Raw genomic sequence first — 20348 nt, forward strand, 5'->3', positions numbered from 1 at the left:
AATTAAGCAGCTTGGAGCATGGGTCAGGTATCAAATAACTAGGGCACGATTTCTAATGTGTGTGTATTTTTGTTTAGCGGGTTGCATCTCTAGAAATGTCAGCAGAATTATTAGTAATCTATAAACCATCCTGTTTTGAACATTAATCTATGAGGAAAAGTCTATACCCTTCCAGAAAATAAGTGAGCTTAATTGTAGTGAAAGTGCAGTTCTAGTTAAATGTATCAAAGCAGTTATAATAACTTTCCTAATCCTAGTTCTGACCGGCGGGGTTGATATAGTTGTGTGCTGTGTGGATAATATGTGGCTAATGGATGTGGAGACCTTTAGAATCAGATTTCACTACATTCCTTTAATCTGAAACTGCACTGCTTCTCACATGTAAGCAAAACTCAAGAACAAATAAGGGTACTCCCTGGGCTACTTTTAAGTCATATTATTGGTCAGTTAAAACAACTTATTCGATTAAAACTTACTTTTAACAGTTCAAGAAAGCTTGCAGTTCAATGAGTTCCTGTGGGGAGTATATTCATAGACGGAAAGTGAAACTACAGTCATTAATACACGTCGATCTTCCTGGACGCAAAAATGGACGATTCTATTGAGAAGTGAAAGGACAAGTCTTCAGATTTAGGTAGGAATCATGGCATTTATATATTTTAGCGTTCGTGACATAAAGATAAATGTGCAATATTGATTAGCCTACAGATACACGTGATGTTGTTGACAGTTCACGTTGTTAACGCCAAACCTTTGAACATTAGTAAAAAATATATTCAGTTTGTATTTGAATCTCTTAAAATTTAATTTATTTTGAAATAAGAGCACTTCGAATATGTGTTTTGGACAAAGTGCTGCAACTGTGTCTTGTCAACAACCATCATTCCGAGGCTGCGGACGCTTGTGCCATGCTGGGCTATACACCCTCTGTCACCATAACAAATAAACGCACTAAAACTCGTATAAGGAAGAATGCAAGGATAGCGAACATCAATGTCTTCGTGAAACTGAAAGAAGTAATTAGCAACAACCTGTTTAGCTGGAACTATTGAAAGTGGTTCAAACGTGAGTGTATAGATAGACAATGTATGACACTTTTACAAATTTAAGCAAAAATGTCGTCAGATTAGTTCGTATTTGCATAAAAATGTTAACCATTTAGTGCAAACTCTTTTATACTATTATTTAGACAGCTCAGATTATGCTTTGACTTCAGATGAAATTATAAATCATTATTTTATGACCCTAAATTTCAGTCAGATCAGTTGTCATTTGATTGAATCCTATAGCTAGTAAAACCAGTATTTATCACTGATTCATGGAACATGGGGCAAATAGTGCATTAATAATCAATTTAACACAACTATTCCTTTTTTTCTTTTAGAATTGATGTTTATCTTTATTTTAGCAAATTCTTGCTACATCTAAAACAGTGCTTCTACAGAGAAGAGTTAGTCATGTCATCAAACATTTTTATCAATAGCAACATCTCATATTAAACTAATGTTCTGTGACAATGACATATGTTATGATTTTAAAGTTATGTCTGCAATTAATGTCAACACTGTATGGTGTTTTTTATATCGTTATTAGCAATTTAGACACTTATATCAATTGTTATTTTTATGTTGTTTTATATTGTTTTTATAGTGTTAAGTTATAAGTGGTAGTCATCACTCTAAAGGACCCCTTGCCACAGTTTACCTCTGCAAAGTACATCAGTGTCAGATAGGTTTATATATGTTTTATAGTTTTAGAATGCTAATGGTAAAATATCCTGTCACAATCAGGATATATGAACAACACCGTCCTCCAGTTTCTGAGGAAATGATTTTTCTCTGAAACTGGCTGCACTAGCAGCTTGCTTCAAGGGAACAAACAATGGCAACTATGCATAAGCTCCGTTATGGTTTGTGAAAGAAATAGCTAAAATGTTAACACCGTCAGATCCCAACACCATCAGATTTTCTTAAATCTAAATCTTGAAAAGAACAGAATAAGTGTAAATGTTTTAAAAGGTTTTAAAACAATAACATACAGTTTGTTGCGATTGTTTTAATTCAGTAATCAGGGGATTCAATGTGTCTAATAGTTAAAATGACTACAAATTCAGGTTTATGTTAATGTTCTCAGTACTGTCACATTCATCACATTAATATTTTGAAAATAGTTCACTTAGCCATCATACATTTGTTGGATACGACTCACCTTGTGTTTTTATGCAGTTTAGAAGACAATGTAAAATAACCCCATAGCCAGATAAGTAGAGAGCTACAAGCTGCTTGAAGCGAATAAAACACACAATACATAGTTTGTAAGCTTTAGAGAAGAATGAGGCAACCATTTTAATCACACTTTCAGGTGGTTTTGAGGAAGAAGAAGCTGGTTTAAATAAACTGTGTGACAAAGTCCCATACATCAGTAGCCTTTGGTGCTGATCAAACATCCAGCGAATCCTGCTAGGTTAGGTAACAGTAGCAGTCATCAGTAAAAGGACTTTTATGAGGGTCAAGTTTTCCCTGGGCAATGTTACATTTAGGCGTCACGACGGAACAGCTAAAAATTCGAAAGTAAAACGACTCTGAGTCCACTTTTTTGGAGCGATTCTAGCTTTAACCATGGTGAACTTTCAGATTTAAACCTCAGATGTTTTCATTTACTTAGATTTGTTACACAACAACACCATGGAGGGTCATTTTCAAAAACCCATAATAGAGAAAAAATTTTAAGTTGTATCAAAGCCTGGTTCAATATCTTAGTATACTTAAGATACAAAAACGTAGTTTCATTTGTCAAAGTACACTTTTTTTTCAGTTGTAAGAATGAGAGGTTGTGTCCGTGAGCATATGTAACTGCTTTAAAACTTCAAATGTTTTTCATAAATATGAGAACATTAAAGGGTAGCTAAATCTCCAACACTATTCTTTAAAACATCACAATGTCCTTTCCTGCAATATCTGAATGTATATTCGGTGCAAAATTCTTTGTAGATATCCAGTCCTTTGTAACAGTGGTCACACAAAAAATAAAAATAAAATATGTACACCTACATAACTAACCCAAACAGTTATATGTCTTAACACCAAAATATGAGAAAAAAAAGTATTATTATTTAGGTGAGGTTTGAACTTCCACATAAAAATAAAATATGTACACCTATGTAAGTAACCCAAACAGTATTATATGTCTAAACACACACAAAAAAAAAGTATTATTATTTAGGTGAGGTTCAATCTCGGGTCGGCGGCGTCGTAACACAATATGCTGACCACTGGACCACAATGGCGCTGTTATGTTGGCACGTGTGGCATAAAAAATAAGCATTGTACTGTTACTTGCAAGACTTTGGCTTATTGGCCTAAACTTTTTTTCCCCTTTTTATATTTCTGATCAAGTAATGTTAGATTTATTAATGTTGTTCATCATCTGATTTTCTTTGAGCATGTGTAATATTCATTAATATTAATTATTGTAATTCTTGTATTCACTAAGGTGCAGCTGTTTTTTTTTTGGATAAAAGCGTCTGCTAAATGACTAAATGTAAAATGACTAAAGCTGTCATCATTAACCTGCAGGCTGCATTTTGCTCACGGGGCTGCGATAAAATAAATAAAAAGAGCAGAACTGCGGCAAAATATTAAATAAAAAGTGTGAGGCTATAGTCAAATAAATAAATAAATAAATGAAAAAAAGGACACCGGCTCTTGCGGCCAAAAAACGGACCGGCTGACCCAATTCTCACGGTCCTCCCGATTAGCCAATCTGGGCCTGAATAGTGACCAGCTATTGACAATTTTCTTTTTAGGGCAAATTTTGTCTTTAATTTAGCTACAGTTTAATGAGCTTATTATAATTATTAGTAAGTCATAATAAAAGCAATAATAATTTGTAGAAATAACATTACATTTAGAATAGTTCTTTTTTTAATTTGTAAATTTGTAATCATGATTATCATTGTAAATATGTGATGTCAGTTTTGTTTTTTTGCTTTTGTGTGTGTGTGTATTTTTTTTTTTTAAATGTACAGACTAATAAAGAGTTTTGTGATTTCATCTACAGGTTTGAACAGATGACCAGATACCAAGAAGTGCAGTTTACAGTCTGCTCCTGCAGCTGGACTAGTCTTGCCGAAAGATTTTATTCACAGACACTGCTCAAATGTATTTGTACAAGACATGTAGGATCCCGTCTGGAGAAATAATATTTGTATATGGCTAACCCTCTGGAAGTGAAAGCGGCTTGCGCTAGATAACTGCACATACTTTGGTTTTAGACCCAGTGAAAGTGGATTTATTAAAAGTTTTCACTGAGTTCTGTGCCAATATGGGGAACTGTTTGGACTGTTGTGGACAAAAAGCCCCATGTGACCATACAGAGGATGAAACTAAAGGTTTACTGCCCAGCTCTGAATCAAAGACTGGAACAGAAGTTTGCACCAGTCCAGATGAGGAGTGCAGGTAAATATATGAATTGTCTTTTTAATTCAGGTTATTTCATAATTTCCAAAGTCATAAGGCTGGGACACACCAAGCCAACGATCGTCCATTGGTCAGACTTGTTTGACTGGTGTGTTCCACACCTCTCTTCAGGTTATTGATGCATCTAGTTGATTGATCTAGAGAGTGCTTTGATTGGTTATTCAGCATTGAATCAGACCATGAGAACAAAAACTGTAATCAAATAACCAAGTAAACAATAAAAAAAAAGAAAAAAAAAACTGGCTGTAATTTCACTACTTTTCACAAATATTTGCAAATGATATAGATTATTAGATAATCAGACATATTTGCACAAGCAAATCCCTCTGTGTTAAGTGAAAATAACTGTGATGGTACTAAATGCTGTGTGCAATTTATCTTTAGGTTTCTCTTTGTTGAATGAGAATACAGATTACAGCCTCTTAAGGTTGCAGAAAGACACATCCTCTCATGCAGACAGAGAACGTGCACTCTTGATTCAGTTGGCTGCTGTCCGTTTGGTGTGTTCAGGTGCAGCTATTTAGTCCAGATGGGACCATACACAAGCTGACAACACAGCTGGTATTGGTCTGCGCTAGTTGTTTGGTGTCGACTTGGTGTGTCCCTGCACTTAAAGATCAGCCGATTCGAATGTTATCACTCGGTTAAATGGGTGTTATCAGTGGTTATCAGCTGATAGATATGAGCCAGTAGGGGCCTTCTGCGCCTACTGGTATGCCCAGAATGCTATTATCATCCATCCACATGGTTAATAAGCTATAGATTACGTACGGCTGTGGCCATAAGCGAATATTTTATATTAGTTATTACATTTCCCGTTAATTGTATTTTATTAATGTCTACCCCTACCCTAATCCTAAACCCATCCGTCACAGTAATGTAAAAACAGATCTAGATCTGGAGTCTTCGCTATTAGTACAGCTGATTAACCATGTGGATGGATAATAACAGCCTTCTGGGCATACCAGAAGGCCCCTAGAGGCCCATATCTATCAGCTGATAACCACTGATAACGCCCATTACATTGAGTGATAACATTTGAAGTGGGTTTTGCATGAGTGGAAATGATTCTTTGTGGTTTTAATGAAAAGTGTCTTACTTTTGTTACATGTCTCAACTGTGGAGTAAATATACACAATTTTAACCGTGTCAAAATCCTTTTACATTTTTTTTTTTTGCTAAATACAAAATATCTGCCAAACAAACAAACAAACAAACCCCCCCTGAACATTTCATCCGATGTTACCTTCACAATGTTTTAAATTTCAAAAAACAAAGTTTTAGGCCTTAAATACTTTCATTTCACCTAAATATATGACCTGGAACAATACTCTCGTTCCAGTGTTATAATAAAGGAATTTTAATGCTGTACCACAGCTGCAGCAGGCACAATGATATTACACAGCATCTGAAAATAGTCCCCAGCTAGGTAACAGCGCTACATAATGTCATTAAGCCTGCTGCAGCCATGGTAGGGTAGCAAAGTGCCTTAATTAAAACTCTGGAATAAGAGTAATAGTAGTATGTAACTACAGAAGAGTGAAGCTTTAAATGGGAAAATTAAAACTCTTTTTTGTGTGTGTGAAATGCTAGTGGTCTTATCTGATTTAAGCTAAGCTAAGAGTGCTCTCTGGAGATCTGAGACCATTTAAAAATAATTAAAGTGGAGTGCTCCTTTAAGTATTGTGTTTTAGGTCTTTATTTTCTTGTCTATGAACTGAAAAGATTGCGGAAAAACTGATAGGACGTCAGTGAGAATGTTAGATTTTAGTACAGTCCAAACCCCCAATACAAATGATGTACCAAACCAAAATGTGATATTAGAAAAAAATTGTCACACTTTACAATAAGGTTTCATTAATTAATGTTATTATTGCATTTACTAATATAAATATTTACAATACTCACACAGAATTTATCATTAATCACAGTTTAACATTTATTAATCAATTTTTACAATGCATGTATGTTAACATTACTGCTCAGAGTTAACAACATGAGCTTGATTTTGCATGTTAAATTGATGTATATTATTATACGAACTTTTTCATGTTAATTTAGATGAAAATACAGTTTTTTTTTCTCCCCAATTGTGGAATAAAGCTGTAAAAAATGAAAAGGAGAAGGACTATGGGTACTTATGGATACACTGTATATAGAAGTAATGTGTAGTATAATAAACTGAATAAAAATAAAGTTTTTTTTTAATAAACATGTTCAGTTCAATTAACATTTTATTAAACATGGATCTTAAACTTCATTTATTTTTGCTATAGTAGGCTAATTTTAAAAATGAGAGCGATTAATTTGAGCAATGAGAGCAACATTTTAGAATACTTTTTTTTTTTAGCATTTTACTTATATATAAATTATGAAAATGTAAATTTGTTCACCCTCAGGCCATTGAAGGCGAATTTTATTCTTTTCAGTAGAACATTAAAGAAGATTATTAGCTAAATTTGTGGTATAATTTGTATAATGTAAGTTAATTGTCACCCATTTTTGAGGTTAAAATATAGATACACATACAGATGAGTACAACTTATTTTGATGATACATTCTGAGGATATATTGAGGTCGTATGAATCAAAATGATTGGTCTGTGAAAGAATATGAACATTTATATAATGAAATGAAACATTGTGTGTTTATTTTTAATATAAAAAACGGGTAACCATTGAATCACATTAAATGAATCATAAAAAAAGCACAGATTTAGTTTTTAATGATCTACTAAAGAAAAAAAAAACTTACATGTACCTTTGATGGCCTAACAAAATTCCGGTAAGTTTTTACATTTTTATTTTTGTATGAACCATCCCTTTAATTTATTTACTAGCTTTTTATGTAATTATGTTTACACTTAATTACATTACTAAATTACTTATATATATAGATATTACTGAAACAGCATTGGCTTGGTTCAGGCCTTGCTTACCAATTTCATCAATTAACAAAGACATCATATAAATCAAAAGGACACTGTTGAAGTACCACAAGGCTCAGTTCTTTGTCTCTTGCTTTTTACATTATATATGCTCATTATATATGCTCATCATTCATTATAGAATGAGATAATAAAGTGTTGATTTATCTCTGATGATGAACACCTGCTGTTAATTAGCAGAAACACAGAAGAGAAATACAAAACTACAGTACAACTGACTTCAGTCGCGGTTTAGATTAAATCAACTGAAATAAAACACATTGAATCACCACAGAGGATCATTAAGCAACTCTACAAACAGCCGCTTTATTTATTACCAACCTGCTTGGCCTTATTTCTGCCAGACTATACAAGATTCCATATAGTGATCATTCATTCATTCATTTTTTGTTTGTCTCTATTAAAAGTGTTACGTTTAGTTTAGAGCATCATTGTGGACGTTTTACATTATAACTTACATTGAAACGATGAATCTGCGACAAAGCAACTGTGGTTTTAGGAAACACGCGTCACTACATCTTTCTTTTTCCAAACGATGCATCATACTATGGTAGTTCAGCCTTGAAGTATGTCGTTGTTTGGAAAACGCACCCCAAGTTAGTAATAAGTGACACCTGCTGTTTGAAGTCAGTTATAGTTTTACTTCTCTTCTGTGTTTCTGCTAATTAACAGCAGGTGTTCATCATCAGTGCTCAATAATCACTTTGTCAATCCTTTAAATGTTGCGGTCACAATAGGGTTTGTGCTAGCGAAATTCTGTTGTACGGCACTGCATAAAAGGGGCGGGAATAAACAAGATTATTTAAAAAAGCGAGCGATTGGTCCATATTTTAAATTTCTGTCCAGAGAGGTCAAGTTTTGATCCTCGATTGGTATCATGCAGTCAAGTGATGCGATGACGCAGGTCAAAGTTCACCAAGCTTCAACTTTGCAATTCAGCGAACTGTGAAAATTTTTGCAAGAGCTTGCGTTTCCGGTCTTATACATTCGCGTGCAAATGAATGGAAGTCTATAGGGAGAAAAGTCCAGTGTGACCACGGCTTTACTTTAAAATTTATGTAGAGAGGGACCAAATTCTGTCTGAACTTGGTAAATTTTACTCATAGGATTTTGCTGTGTAACTATAATATAAAAATATAATGTTTTTTTTCAGTAGCTTATTTCTTATTTATTTTAGTATCTGTAGATGGTCTGCAGAGAGCTCTGCATTGTGAAATTAATGGTACATCAAGTTTAGTGAATGTTTTTTTCCAATGTTTTTTTTCATGACACATTTGACTTGAAAGCATTTGTAATCTCTCAGCAGGCATGCAGAACTAAAACCCCCACAGCCGAAGGATGAACACATTGTAACTGAGCAGCCAGTCGCCGAGGCTCAAGTTCCCAAAGCACAGAGCTCTTACTCTCAAACCATATCATTGTTGCACACTGAAGCCTCTCTTGCTACTGAAGTTAATCACAATGTTTCGCCTGAAACAGACACTCCAATCTCAGCTGTAGAAACGCCAAAAACAATGACAGAAGAACTCCAAAACATTGCAACTGAAGTCTTAGAAGCACCTCACGAAACTGTCGAAGCACCTGCGGAAACCGTTGCCTTGGTGAAAGTGGAGATAGAGGGTCAGCATGGGTCAGCTGAAGAGGGAAACATCACAGCTGCTCCGCCAGGTGATGCAGCTGCTGCTCCGGCAAGTTCAGACTTAACACTCACACCTGCTGAGGAGACACCTGTTAAACAAGCACCTGTTGAAGAGGTGATCGCGCTTACTCAGGTAAAAGCTGAAAAGAACTTGCCGGAACCAGAGCCTGAAACACATGTTGTGAATGAGAAGGAAGTGGAACAAGCTTTGAACGACGCCACTGAAGATGCTAGTCTCAGTAACACTGGAGATGTTTCACTGATGGAGAAGAGTAGCATTGAACCTGAATTTTGCCTTTTAGGTCAAATTAATGAGGTGGTTGTTATTGAGAAAAGCGTACCTGAAGTGACTGCTGAGGAACCCGTGATTGAACCAACAGTTGAAGTGGAGGAGAAACTTTCAGAGGATGTTCAGTCTGAGAAGGAAGAACAGAAGCAAGAAACATCTGAAGCTTCTCATACTCAGGAACTTTCACAGGAAGTTAAATCCCCAGGTGTAGATGTTTCCAATGGAGGATCTCCTGGCATTGAGAACGGTCTAGTGAAAGACTCTGAGAGTCTGAAGTGCGAGATTGAAAGAAGTGCTGATGTCGTGGTGGTAGAAAAGCTGCCTCAGAAAGAGGATGCAGTCCAGAAACCAAATGAGGAAGTCTTGGAAACCAAGAGTCAACTCTCAGCACAAACTGAAAGGTAAATGATAAATATTCAATTATAATTAATCACCAATCAATTAATTTATTAGAGGTAGGAAGTAAACTGGTTGACACAATGAACTGGTAGAAAGTTGAGTCTATCATTATAAAAGTTTATCATTCTTATTTGTTGTATATTAATCGACAATATAAAATTTAAGCTATTCTAAATAATAGAGTTGGGGTTGAGTCCAACTTTGTTGAGTCCAAGTCAAGATCAAGTGCTTAACCAGTCGAGAACAAGTCCGAGTCCAAAAGGGGTTGAGTCGGACTTCAGTTCTAGTCCTTAACATCCGAGTCCGGCCGAATGCAAAAAGTCATAAAACCATTAATTATTTTTATTTTGGCTTAATCCATTATTTATGGATCAGGGGTCGCCACAGCGGAATTTAGTAAATGATTATAAGATGGTAATTTTTGATTCTCTCATTAAGTTTTTAATTTTATTTCTGCAGCTTCAATAAGTTTTACTAAACATTCATGATTATAAAATAAAAAAAAAATAATTGTCATATATTTTAAAATACAATTTTGGTCTTAACACCAACATTCAATCAACATTGCAGTAGTTAATGTCACTTTTATTTTAGTTGTCACTGTGATAATAAATGACTGTATTTTATTATTTTTATTTATCTTACAGTATTTTATTTACTTTTTATACAGTGCTCAGCATATATGAGTACACCCATCACAAATCTATCTTTTAAATTCATATTTTTAATAGGAGGCTATACAATATTAATATGTGCATATACATTAGATTAGTCAGTATTGAAGCCAAATCTGGAGCTTATCTAACAAAACACCTTACAATAACGGTCCAAAAACTAGTACAGCCAAATGTATATGTTATAGAGAAATATTAAATACAAATTTTAAAAAGGGAAAATCAAGAGAAGCAAATTTTCTAATTTGAAAAATGTAGTAAAAATTTTGTAGGTTGTAATTATTTTGCAATATTTTACTTGAATTTAATTGTATTATCTTTCAATGTCTAAACATGTTTAGTAGCTAAAATGTTATTTCAATAAATATATCTGTTTAATAAATCTGTTTTGTTTAAATGCACCAACATAAATTGCCTATATTCACTGAGAAATGGATTAAAATGTTCATTTTCAAAATGGGCTGTACTCAATTATGCTGAGCACTGTATATTCTGTTTTCTTGTTCCAGTTGTCGTTATTTTAGTACTTGAAGTTAAACTAAATCTAAATGTGAAATTATATATATGGGTTGTTGACATTCATTAATTTATTAATTTATTCATTTTCTTTTCAGCTTAGTCTCTTTATTAATAGGGGGTCGCCACAGCGGAATGAACCGCCAACTTATCCAGCATATGTTTCACACAATGGACGTCTTTCCAGCTGCAACCCATCTCTGGGAAACATCCATACACACTCGTTCACATTCATACACTACGGACAATTTAGCCTACCCAATTCACCTATACCACATGTCTTTGGACTGTGGGGGAAACTGGAGCAACCGGAGGAAACCCACGCGAATGCTGGGAGAATATGCAAACTCCACACAGAAACGCCAACTGACCCAGCCGAGGCTTGAACCAGCGACCTTCTTGCTGTGAGATGACAGCACTACCTGCTGTGCCACTGCGTCGCCCGGTTGTTGACATGACATTGCATTTTCAGTGTCACACATGACACAAGCGTATATAATTAGTATTATCATCATTAACAATGTAGTAAATGGCTAAACGTTGCCTAGCCCTTCATCAACCTCTTGTTATAAAAAACTTTTTAAGCCAAATCTCTGTCTCTGTCTCAAGCATAAAATCAATATTAAATACGTCAGGCCTATTTTTACAAGTGGCTATTTCAGTAAATGCCAATCTTTTTTTCATTAATATATTTCTGAATGGGGCAGCACGATGGCTCAGTGGTTAGCACTGTCACCTCACAGCAAGAAAGTCGCTGGTTGGAGTCCTGATTGGGTCAGTTGGCATTTCTGTAGAGTTTGTTTGCTCTCACTGTGTTTGCTTGGGTTTCCTCCGGGAGCTTCGGTTTCCCCCACGTTCCTAAGACCTGCAGTATACAGTAGGTGAATTGAATAAACTAAATTGGCCGTAGTGTATGTGTGTAAATGTGAGAGTGTATGGGTGGGGAGATCTAAGAACGTTCACGTTTATCAGACGGTGCATGCTTTGAAATTTAATTATCATTATTTTTGACGGAGGAGCTCATTATCCTCTGTGTTACTTGCAGCACACTTTGCTATGAGTTTAGACACATACTTTTTGAAGCAATCAATCGCCATGCCTCAACAGAACACAAAAAATCCCGCAAATCGGAGACAGGAAGTAACATCTCCAGTGAGATGAAAAGTTGAGTTAAAAAGTTTCTCAACTATTGCAACAACAGAACGAAGAACTCGATGACCACGAAAAACTAAACTTAGAAACGAATCTCCGCCATGGAAGATGCTGCTGCTCCAGTCAAGGGTAAATTACAGGCGCTAGAGAGGTGAATTCTGGAATTAGCCGAACATTTTGACGATTTGGAAGATAGAGGAAGAAGCAAGAACATACGTATCGTTGGGCTTCCAGAGAATATAGAAGGTGATCGCCCTCTTACGTTTTTTGAAACCTGGCTACCAAGCTCTCTGGGCATTCAAACGAAATCCGACCGTATGAAAGGGTCTGGGTGTTTCCCAATACTTGGTTGCAGCTGGAAGTGCATCAGCTGTGTAAAACATATGCTGGATAAGTTGGGGGTTCATTCCGCTTAAGTGACCCCTGATGAATAAAGGGACTAAGCCAGGGGTGCTCAATCCTGTTCCTGGAGATCTACCTTCCTGCAGATTTCAATTGCAACCCTTATCAAACACACCTGTCTGTAATTATCAAGTGGATTTCAGGTCCTAATTATTTGGTTCAGGTGGGTTTGATCAGGGTAGGAGCTAAACTGTACAGGAAGGTAGATCTCCAGGAACAGGATTGAGCACCCCTGGACTAAGCCAATGAAATATTTGTAAATAATAGAAACTTGATAAATTTGTCACTGAAAACCGTATGATTTGACATCTACATCAGCAGCATGGCTGAACAAACAGGTAAAGAAATGCACAAATTCATATTTTTTTGTCATTATTACAAAATTTTTACAACAAACAAGCACATGTTTTAATACAATCAAAACCACATTCATGTTTTATAGTCAGGTTAAAAAAAAATGAACGTCTATAAAAAAACGTCTATAATCCCCAATAATAACTCCTGTATAGCAGTCCCACAGCATTCTGACACTCGAAGAGCTTTTTACAGTGTCGGGTATAATGTTTTGTGTGTTTACATAAATTAATATGGCCACTGTGTAAATTCACAGTACAGTTAGGATTTTATTGCCACATTATATCATTGTGATAACATGATTTCATTGCTTTTATTATTAGAAATACCAAAAAATACACAACTGTAATAACTACAGCAGTCGCCATCTTCAATCTCATACAGTATGTTGTAGTGGTATCCCATTTAGGGGTAAATTTTGAAGCCTTTCCCCTTGGCACTCTGTTTCAAATATTGGGATTGGGCCTTAGTTACCCCTAATAGCCTTGGTTCTCGTGTATATTTTAACCAGTCTTTGTATTCTTTTACAGCACTATTGAGTTGGACATACCTGAAGTCTCAGACTCATTGACTGATCAAGAGAAGAGTGAGAAGGTTTCAGAGGAGAAGAGTGAAGCTACAGAACCCACTCAGAATGGCCTGGACTCCACTTGTGCCTCTTTACCGTCAAGCCCTATTGAACAAAGCAGACCCACTGAGACTATGAGGTATTCTTTCTGCAGTTCACCATTATTACCATTAGGTGGTGTAACATTCTCAGTTTACATTCAGAAGTGTTCAGTTACTAAATGTACAGTAGTTAACACAGTATAATCAGACCTCTCATATTAGCAATGATGATATAACAAAAGCTTATTTGCCATGCCAAGCCAAACAACTAGCCATTACGTACAAACAAATGATATAATATTGCATCATTCCTCTAGATCAGGGCTGCCCAAACCTTTTCTTATGAAGGGCCAAAAACCAAACTTGATTGAGGCTAGTGGGCCAAAGGTAAAAAAAAGGTTGCCATAGGTAATTTTGGAATTTATTTAATAAAATTAAAAAAAAAATGACAAGAAAACATTGCTTTATATGAACTAATACAGTATTTTTTTTACATTTTATTATGAACTTGTTACAGCAAAAACAAAACATTTATAACAGAATTAGGTCACACTTTACAATAAGGTTCATTAGTTAATGTTAATTAATGCACTAAGATGAACAAACAATGAACAACACATTTACTACTGTATTTGTTCATGTTAGTTAACGTTAGTTAATGAAAATACAGTAGTTCATTGTTAGTTCATGTTAACTCATGGTGCATTATAATGTTAACAAGCACGGACTTGAATGTTAATAATGCATTAGTAAATGTTCAATTATAATTGATAAAGGCTGTACATGTGTTGTTCATGATTAGTTAATATTAGTAAATGCATTAACTAATGAACCTTATTGTAAAGTGTTACCCAGAATTAAACTAGTTTTTGCCTTGATTTGCTTGCCAATGTCTTCTGCATACAGTAGTCCTCTATCCGTGGAGTGACAGTATTTACATTTTAAAAACTCGGATTTAATTACAACATTTAATTGAAACATTTAATTACAGTTTGCTTTTTTGTAGCTCAGCAATAAAACTAACACAAATGTTTATGTCAAATTAAAAATGACGATCTCTTTGTTAAAGACATTCACCCTAACCCTCTCATTCTCATTCTCCTCTTAGTATGGTGGGCCAAATCAAAGGTTACAAAGGATCCTACTTTGGGCACTTTGTTTCTAGATTAATGTTGTCTTACCCTCAAAATGTAGGATTTCACACAATTACTTCATGTTATCCCAACACAAATAGTTACACTTAATTGTTTTTTGCAAACGTAATTGAACATAAAACAGTTAAGTTATACCCTAAATAACCCTTAAAGAGTTGTGTTGATTTAGCTCATTATAAATTAGTTTGAAGAAGTAGCAAAACATTTATTGAGTGCTTATTGAAACAGTGTTAAATTCTTTGTCTACTTTCTGTGGTACTATTATTTATGTGATTTATTTATTATTTGTGATCAGGCTATTTTGGTTAAGTATTTATTCAGTTGTTTTTACAATAGCTAAAAAAAAGATAAACTCATTCCTATCATTCTTATTTTGGGAATTTGTGATTGAAGTGCATAGTGACCTTTGACATAGTTTAAGATATCTGGGATGGCGACATTTAGACAGTCTGAACAGTTCCTCTTCTTTTGCTCACTACATTTTATAGTGATAATAAGCAGAAATGTTTTTTTAGGAAACAAATTGTCATAGTATGACTAATACAAAAAAAAAAAAAAGCATGTGGCACTTAAGTAGTTATCATATTTTAGGGCTGGGCGATTTGGCCTAAAATCAAAATCTCGATTAATTGAACATTTTAACTTGATTACGATTAATGAACCATTTGCCTTCATAGTTCACAAACAAGTTTTATACAGTAAATATGCTCGCAAATTACAAGTCAGAGATTTTTGAATGAAGGGTGCATTGCTTGATTTTAAAATAGTTGACGGGACGTCACACTTGTAAACACTCACTCCAACGAAGGGCTCTCTGCTGTCCTTCGGCTCTCCACGCTGCCAACACTAACAAACCAACCATTCACACAATTTCCACAACGCGTCATCACAATGTGTTGGTCAATTTTTGAGAGGTGCATGGGAATGCGACTGCGTAAAGGCTGCACCGGACCATACGTGTGCTATTGATGGAGCGGGGTCACGTGACTCCATACACTGCAAGAGAAATATTTGAAAAAATTAACCTGGGAAAATTAGATCGATTGTAGGTTCTGAATGTCGATTTTCGATTTAAAGTTTTTCGGTTAATCGCCCAGGCCTTTTGTATATTTCATATTTAGTGCTGAGAATGAGTACACCTCTCCTGCCCTCTTTTTAAAATTAATATTTTCTACAGGATGCTTTACAGTAATATATTTGTCAGGGTATCTGTGGAGTTTTAAAAAGTCTTACATTTCAAAAGAATAATTTTAGGCCTTAAAAAGTCTTTGACTGATTGACTAAAATATTGTCTTGTAGATCTAAAATCAATTTTCTTTTGTTTTTGCACTGTAAAACCCAACAGTCAACTTTATCAATTGAAATGAGTGTAGAGTGTGAACTCAAAATCCACTGAAAGTTCATTCTACTCATTTGAAAAGAGTTTTGAACTCAGTGTTGAAGGTAATGAGTTAATTAAATACTTCATTACTTCAACTTAAATGGAGTAAGTTCACAGTACTCAAATATATTTGTTTTTTTATCTCAAATGGTTTGTTGCAATCGCTTTCCTTAAACGGTTTGAGTTCTCTTCATTTATTGGGTTTTACTTTGCTCAAATTGCTTCATTTACTAAATTGGATTAGGTTCACAGTACTCATTAAAATTAGTTTTTGAACTTAAATGGTTTGTTCCAATCAGTTTCCTCAAATGATTTGAGTTACCTTAACTTATTGGGTTTTACAGTGTGTAAAGCTACCCAATTATTCCAACACACATCCAGTCACCAACAAATACAAGTAAATAAAATTAACAGAATAAACAGTTTGTTGCGCTTGCATGGCTGGGCGATATGGCAAAAATGCAATGTTGATAATTATTTTCTATATTGAACTTTAACAATATATATATCAAAATCAGTTATTGCTTCCAGATTTAAAAGAGTACACCAGCAGTTACTGAAGTATCAACACACTTTTAGGTTTTTTTTTTTTTTTAGGTGTGATTGGCTCTTAGATCAGTATAGTGTAAAATAGCCCAGAGCTTATCATTGTTATTGACATATATATTATCACGATTCGATATAATATCGTCCATTGGTATTTATTGACCGAACACCATTGTCAATATCAATAATAAAAAAGGTTTGGTATGTAGTTTCGGTATAAAGCAATATAGTTTTATTAAAATGTAGCTTGCATGTTAGCATGCACCTTGGAAGCAGTCCCTAATAAGCTTAGGGTGTCAGTTCCAATGGAGGCGCATGTGCGCCGTGCACGACATGCACATGGGAGCGACGTGCACATAGTGTGCAAGTGGCCCGCATGTAATGTGCGTACCATTGGCACACTATAAGCATGTCTCTCCCATGTCCATTTTCCAGGTACACCTAGTTGAAAAACATCTAAACTTTTCTGAATGCCCCGGGGGCACTGCGATTTATGTAAGTAGAACTAACCAATCTGCTTCACATTTTGTATGGAATATATACATTTCAGTAACGACTAAGTACCTCAGACAAGCACAGGGCATCCAAACACTGCAGTGCTTTTTACTTTTCTCCATAAAGTTGCTTCGGAGCAGTAGCAATAGTTTCTCCATTTGTAATCCTCTGACAAAATGGTCGCCTATTTACGAGAGACGCTATAGAAAATGGTGAAGGAAAGCACGTGCCACGCTGGTCACTTTAGAAATAGCAACACACGCAAAAGTGAGGTGATTGTAAATGAAAAAGGATGTAAGGGAGTTGCCTGAGTGGCTTTTTGGTTTCTTTTCTTGTGCATCCCAGCCCCTAGCTCCCCATCTGAAAGATTTTTAGCATGGGGGTAATGTAGTCATCCAACTTCACAATTAGTAATGTTGCAGTATGTATTTGAATCCGGATGGCTGGTTCCTTTGCTTGAAAGCTCAAATGTGATGATCATAATTAGTAGTGTTTACAGAGTTTGAGGTTTACTGTATCATTATTATTTACACCTTACAGATGTTGATTTACCTTTACCATTGCACACACTTTAAAACATTTTATTTATCAAGTTTAAGAGTCTCTTGAACACTTATGTTATTTTATTATAAAGAGATCAGATATTTTGATTAAATATTTTAGTTTTTGACTTAAAACTATTTGCCTTAATAATGTTGGTAAATTAAAATAAGGCAGTTAAATAAAAAAATATATATTCCTAAATGGATTGTTAAAAATATTTTAAAATTATCGATATTGAATGATATAAAACATGATATTGTGATATTATTTTTGCAATATCGCCCAGCCCTAATATGTATATACTAGGGTCTGCTTGTTTTGACACATTATTTAAAATATGTGGCCAAGAAATAGCTAATTATAATTTTATGCAAATCATTTGTTAGGGCAAGTACATTTTTTTCTTATGGGCTATTAAAAAATCTTTCGTGTTTATCCCTATATACGTCTAAAATGTAATTCTTTATGGTCGTAAAAAGGTCTTAAAAAGTCCTAAATTTGACTTTGAAACCAGCAGAAACAAACAAAAAAAATTGTAGGAATGCAGTCCAATAATTATTATGCCAAATTTAATATGTTGTGGGAAAATAGTCAACACACTTTTAATTAACAAGAAAAATCAAGAGGAACATAAAAAATATCAAATTTAGTTTAAGTATTATAGTTTATTAGGTCACACTTTACAATAAGGTTCATTAGTTAATGTTAATTAATGCATTTACTAACATGAACAATCAATGAAGAATACATTTACTACCGTAATTGTTCATGTTAGTTAACGTTAGTTAATGAAAATACAGTAGTTCATTGTTAGTTCATGTAAACTCATGGTGCATTAACTAATGTTAACAAGCATGGACTTGGATGTTAATAATGCATTAGTAAATGTTCAATAATGATTAGTAAATGCTGTACATGTGTTGTTCATGATTAGTTCATGTTGGTAAATGCATTAACTAATGAACCTTATTGTAAAGTGTTACCGTTTATTATATAGCATGTAGTTTTTTTTTTACTTGTTTAAATTTAAATGTATTATCTTTCTATTCCTAAATATGTTTGGTAACCAATCTCTTATTTTGATGGATATAACTGTTTAATAATATGGTTTTGTTTAAATGCACCAAAAATTATTGGCTATATTCACTGAGAAATTATACAAATTTGAAATCGTCAGTAAATAATATATAAAGAATAGTTTTTAAATTAGTATTAAAATCTTAGCTTTATTTTATTGCATTTTTAAACACTAGTATTATTTAGTTTAGTCAGTCATATTTGCAATATTTTGGGGTCTGAATAAATAGAAAAAGTATTGAAAAATATAAAAATGCTATTTAAAATACATGATATGAGTCAAGTACATATTGATGTTCTAATCAAATTAATTTTATAGTTATTTTATATAAATGAAAAGCACATTAAATGCAGGTAATACTTATAAAAACGTCTTCAATGTGTCCAAATATGGGTGAAATAATATAATAATTAGGGGGCCGGCAGGGTAGCACATTGGGTAGATCTGTCACATCACATCAAGAAGGTCAATGGTTTGATCCTCGGCTGGGTCAGTTGGCATTTCTGTGGAGTTGGCATGTTCTCCCCATGATCACTTGGGTTTCCCCCGGGTGCTTCAGTTTCCCACATAGTCCAAAGACATGCGTTATAGATGAATTGGGTGAGCTAAATTTTCTGTAGTTTATGAGTATGAATGAGAGTGTATGGGTGTTTCCCAGTGATAGGTTGCAGTTGGAACATATGCTAGATAGCAGTTAGCAGTCAAGTTAGCAGTTCATTCTACTGTGGCGACTCCGATGAATAAAGGGACTAATCTGAAAAGATAATGAGTGAGTGAATGAATAATATTTAATTATTAAAACAGATATATTCATATAATTGATGTAAACAAGCCTTTACTGTGAAGTAGTGTTTGATCAACTTGTTTTTCTTCACCAAAATTGGCACTCAGTCATTTTGTGTTTACAGTGATTCTGTTGCTGTAGAAGACACTGAAGCCAAAGCCGAGGTTACAGAGTCGAGCATGGCAGAATTACTGAAGGAAGTTGTAAAAGATGTTGCAGAGACTGGACCTCAACAAACTGAAGAAGAAGAAGAAAAGGACAAACAGGAAGACGAAACTAGTGTTGCCCGGGAAAATGAAGACATTTCCGACACCCCAAAATCAGAGACCATTTTCAGCAGTACCTCAGTGGAGGTTCAGGTCATAAGAAAGCCAGAAGAGAATGTGGAGGAAGTGCAGGAGGCACTAGATGAGTATGTGTCACTCTTTTATTTAGTTTTTCCAGCTGTGGTTTCGGAAAACACATGGTCAGATAATGTCTGGACACCAGATAGTTCACCCAAAAATAAAGATCATCATTTACTCTGCCTCATGTGGTTTTAAACATTCATGACCTTTATTCTGTTGAGCGCATGCTGGTTGCTGTTACTCATAGACTTCCATAGCTGGAACAAAATAAATAAATTCTATAGAATTCAATGGGTGCCAGCAATCAGCATTTTTCAAATAGGCAGTTGAAGTCTGAATTATTAGCCCCCCTGTTTATTTTTTTCCAATTTCTGTTTAACAGAGAGAAGATTTTTTTCAACACATTTCTAAACATAATAGTTTTAATGACTAATTTCTAATAACTGATTTATTTCATCTTTGCAATGATGACAGTAAAAATATTTTACTAGATATTTTTCAAGACACTATTAAACAGCTTAAAGTGACATTTAAAGGCTTAACTAAGTTAATTAGGTTAAC

At 34.5% G+C, this 20348-nt stretch overlaps 1 protein-coding gene across 5 annotated transcripts in view; it reads left to right on the forward strand.

Moving 5' to 3' along the window:
* The first annotated feature begins 261 nt into the window (after positions 1-261).
* Positions 262-20348, forward strand: part of LOC147837961 (uncharacterized) — a 42810-nt gene continuing 22723 nt past the window's right edge. Inside the window, exons 1-6 of one of the 5 annotated variants that reach the window (XM_087309308.1) lie at positions 283-381; positions 486-634; positions 4060-4457; positions 8729-9754; positions 13381-13557; positions 19565-19852. In XM_087309308.1, the coding sequence (XP_087165434.1) occupies positions 4324-4457; positions 8729-9754; positions 13381-13557; positions 19565-19852 (1625 nt within the window). In that variant the 5' untranslated portion in view covers positions 283-381; positions 486-634; positions 4060-4323. The other 4 variants (XM_087309311.1, XM_087309307.1, XM_087309310.1 and 1 more) reach the window with 4 other exon arrangements.

The sequence above is a fragment of the Danio rerio genome, chromosome 24 (genome assembly GCF_052040795.2).
Source record: "Danio rerio strain M-AB ecotype USA chromosome 24, GRCz13ab, whole genome shotgun sequence".
NCBI classification, from domain to species: Eukaryota; Metazoa; Chordata; class Actinopteri; order Cypriniformes; family Danionidae; genus Danio; species Danio rerio.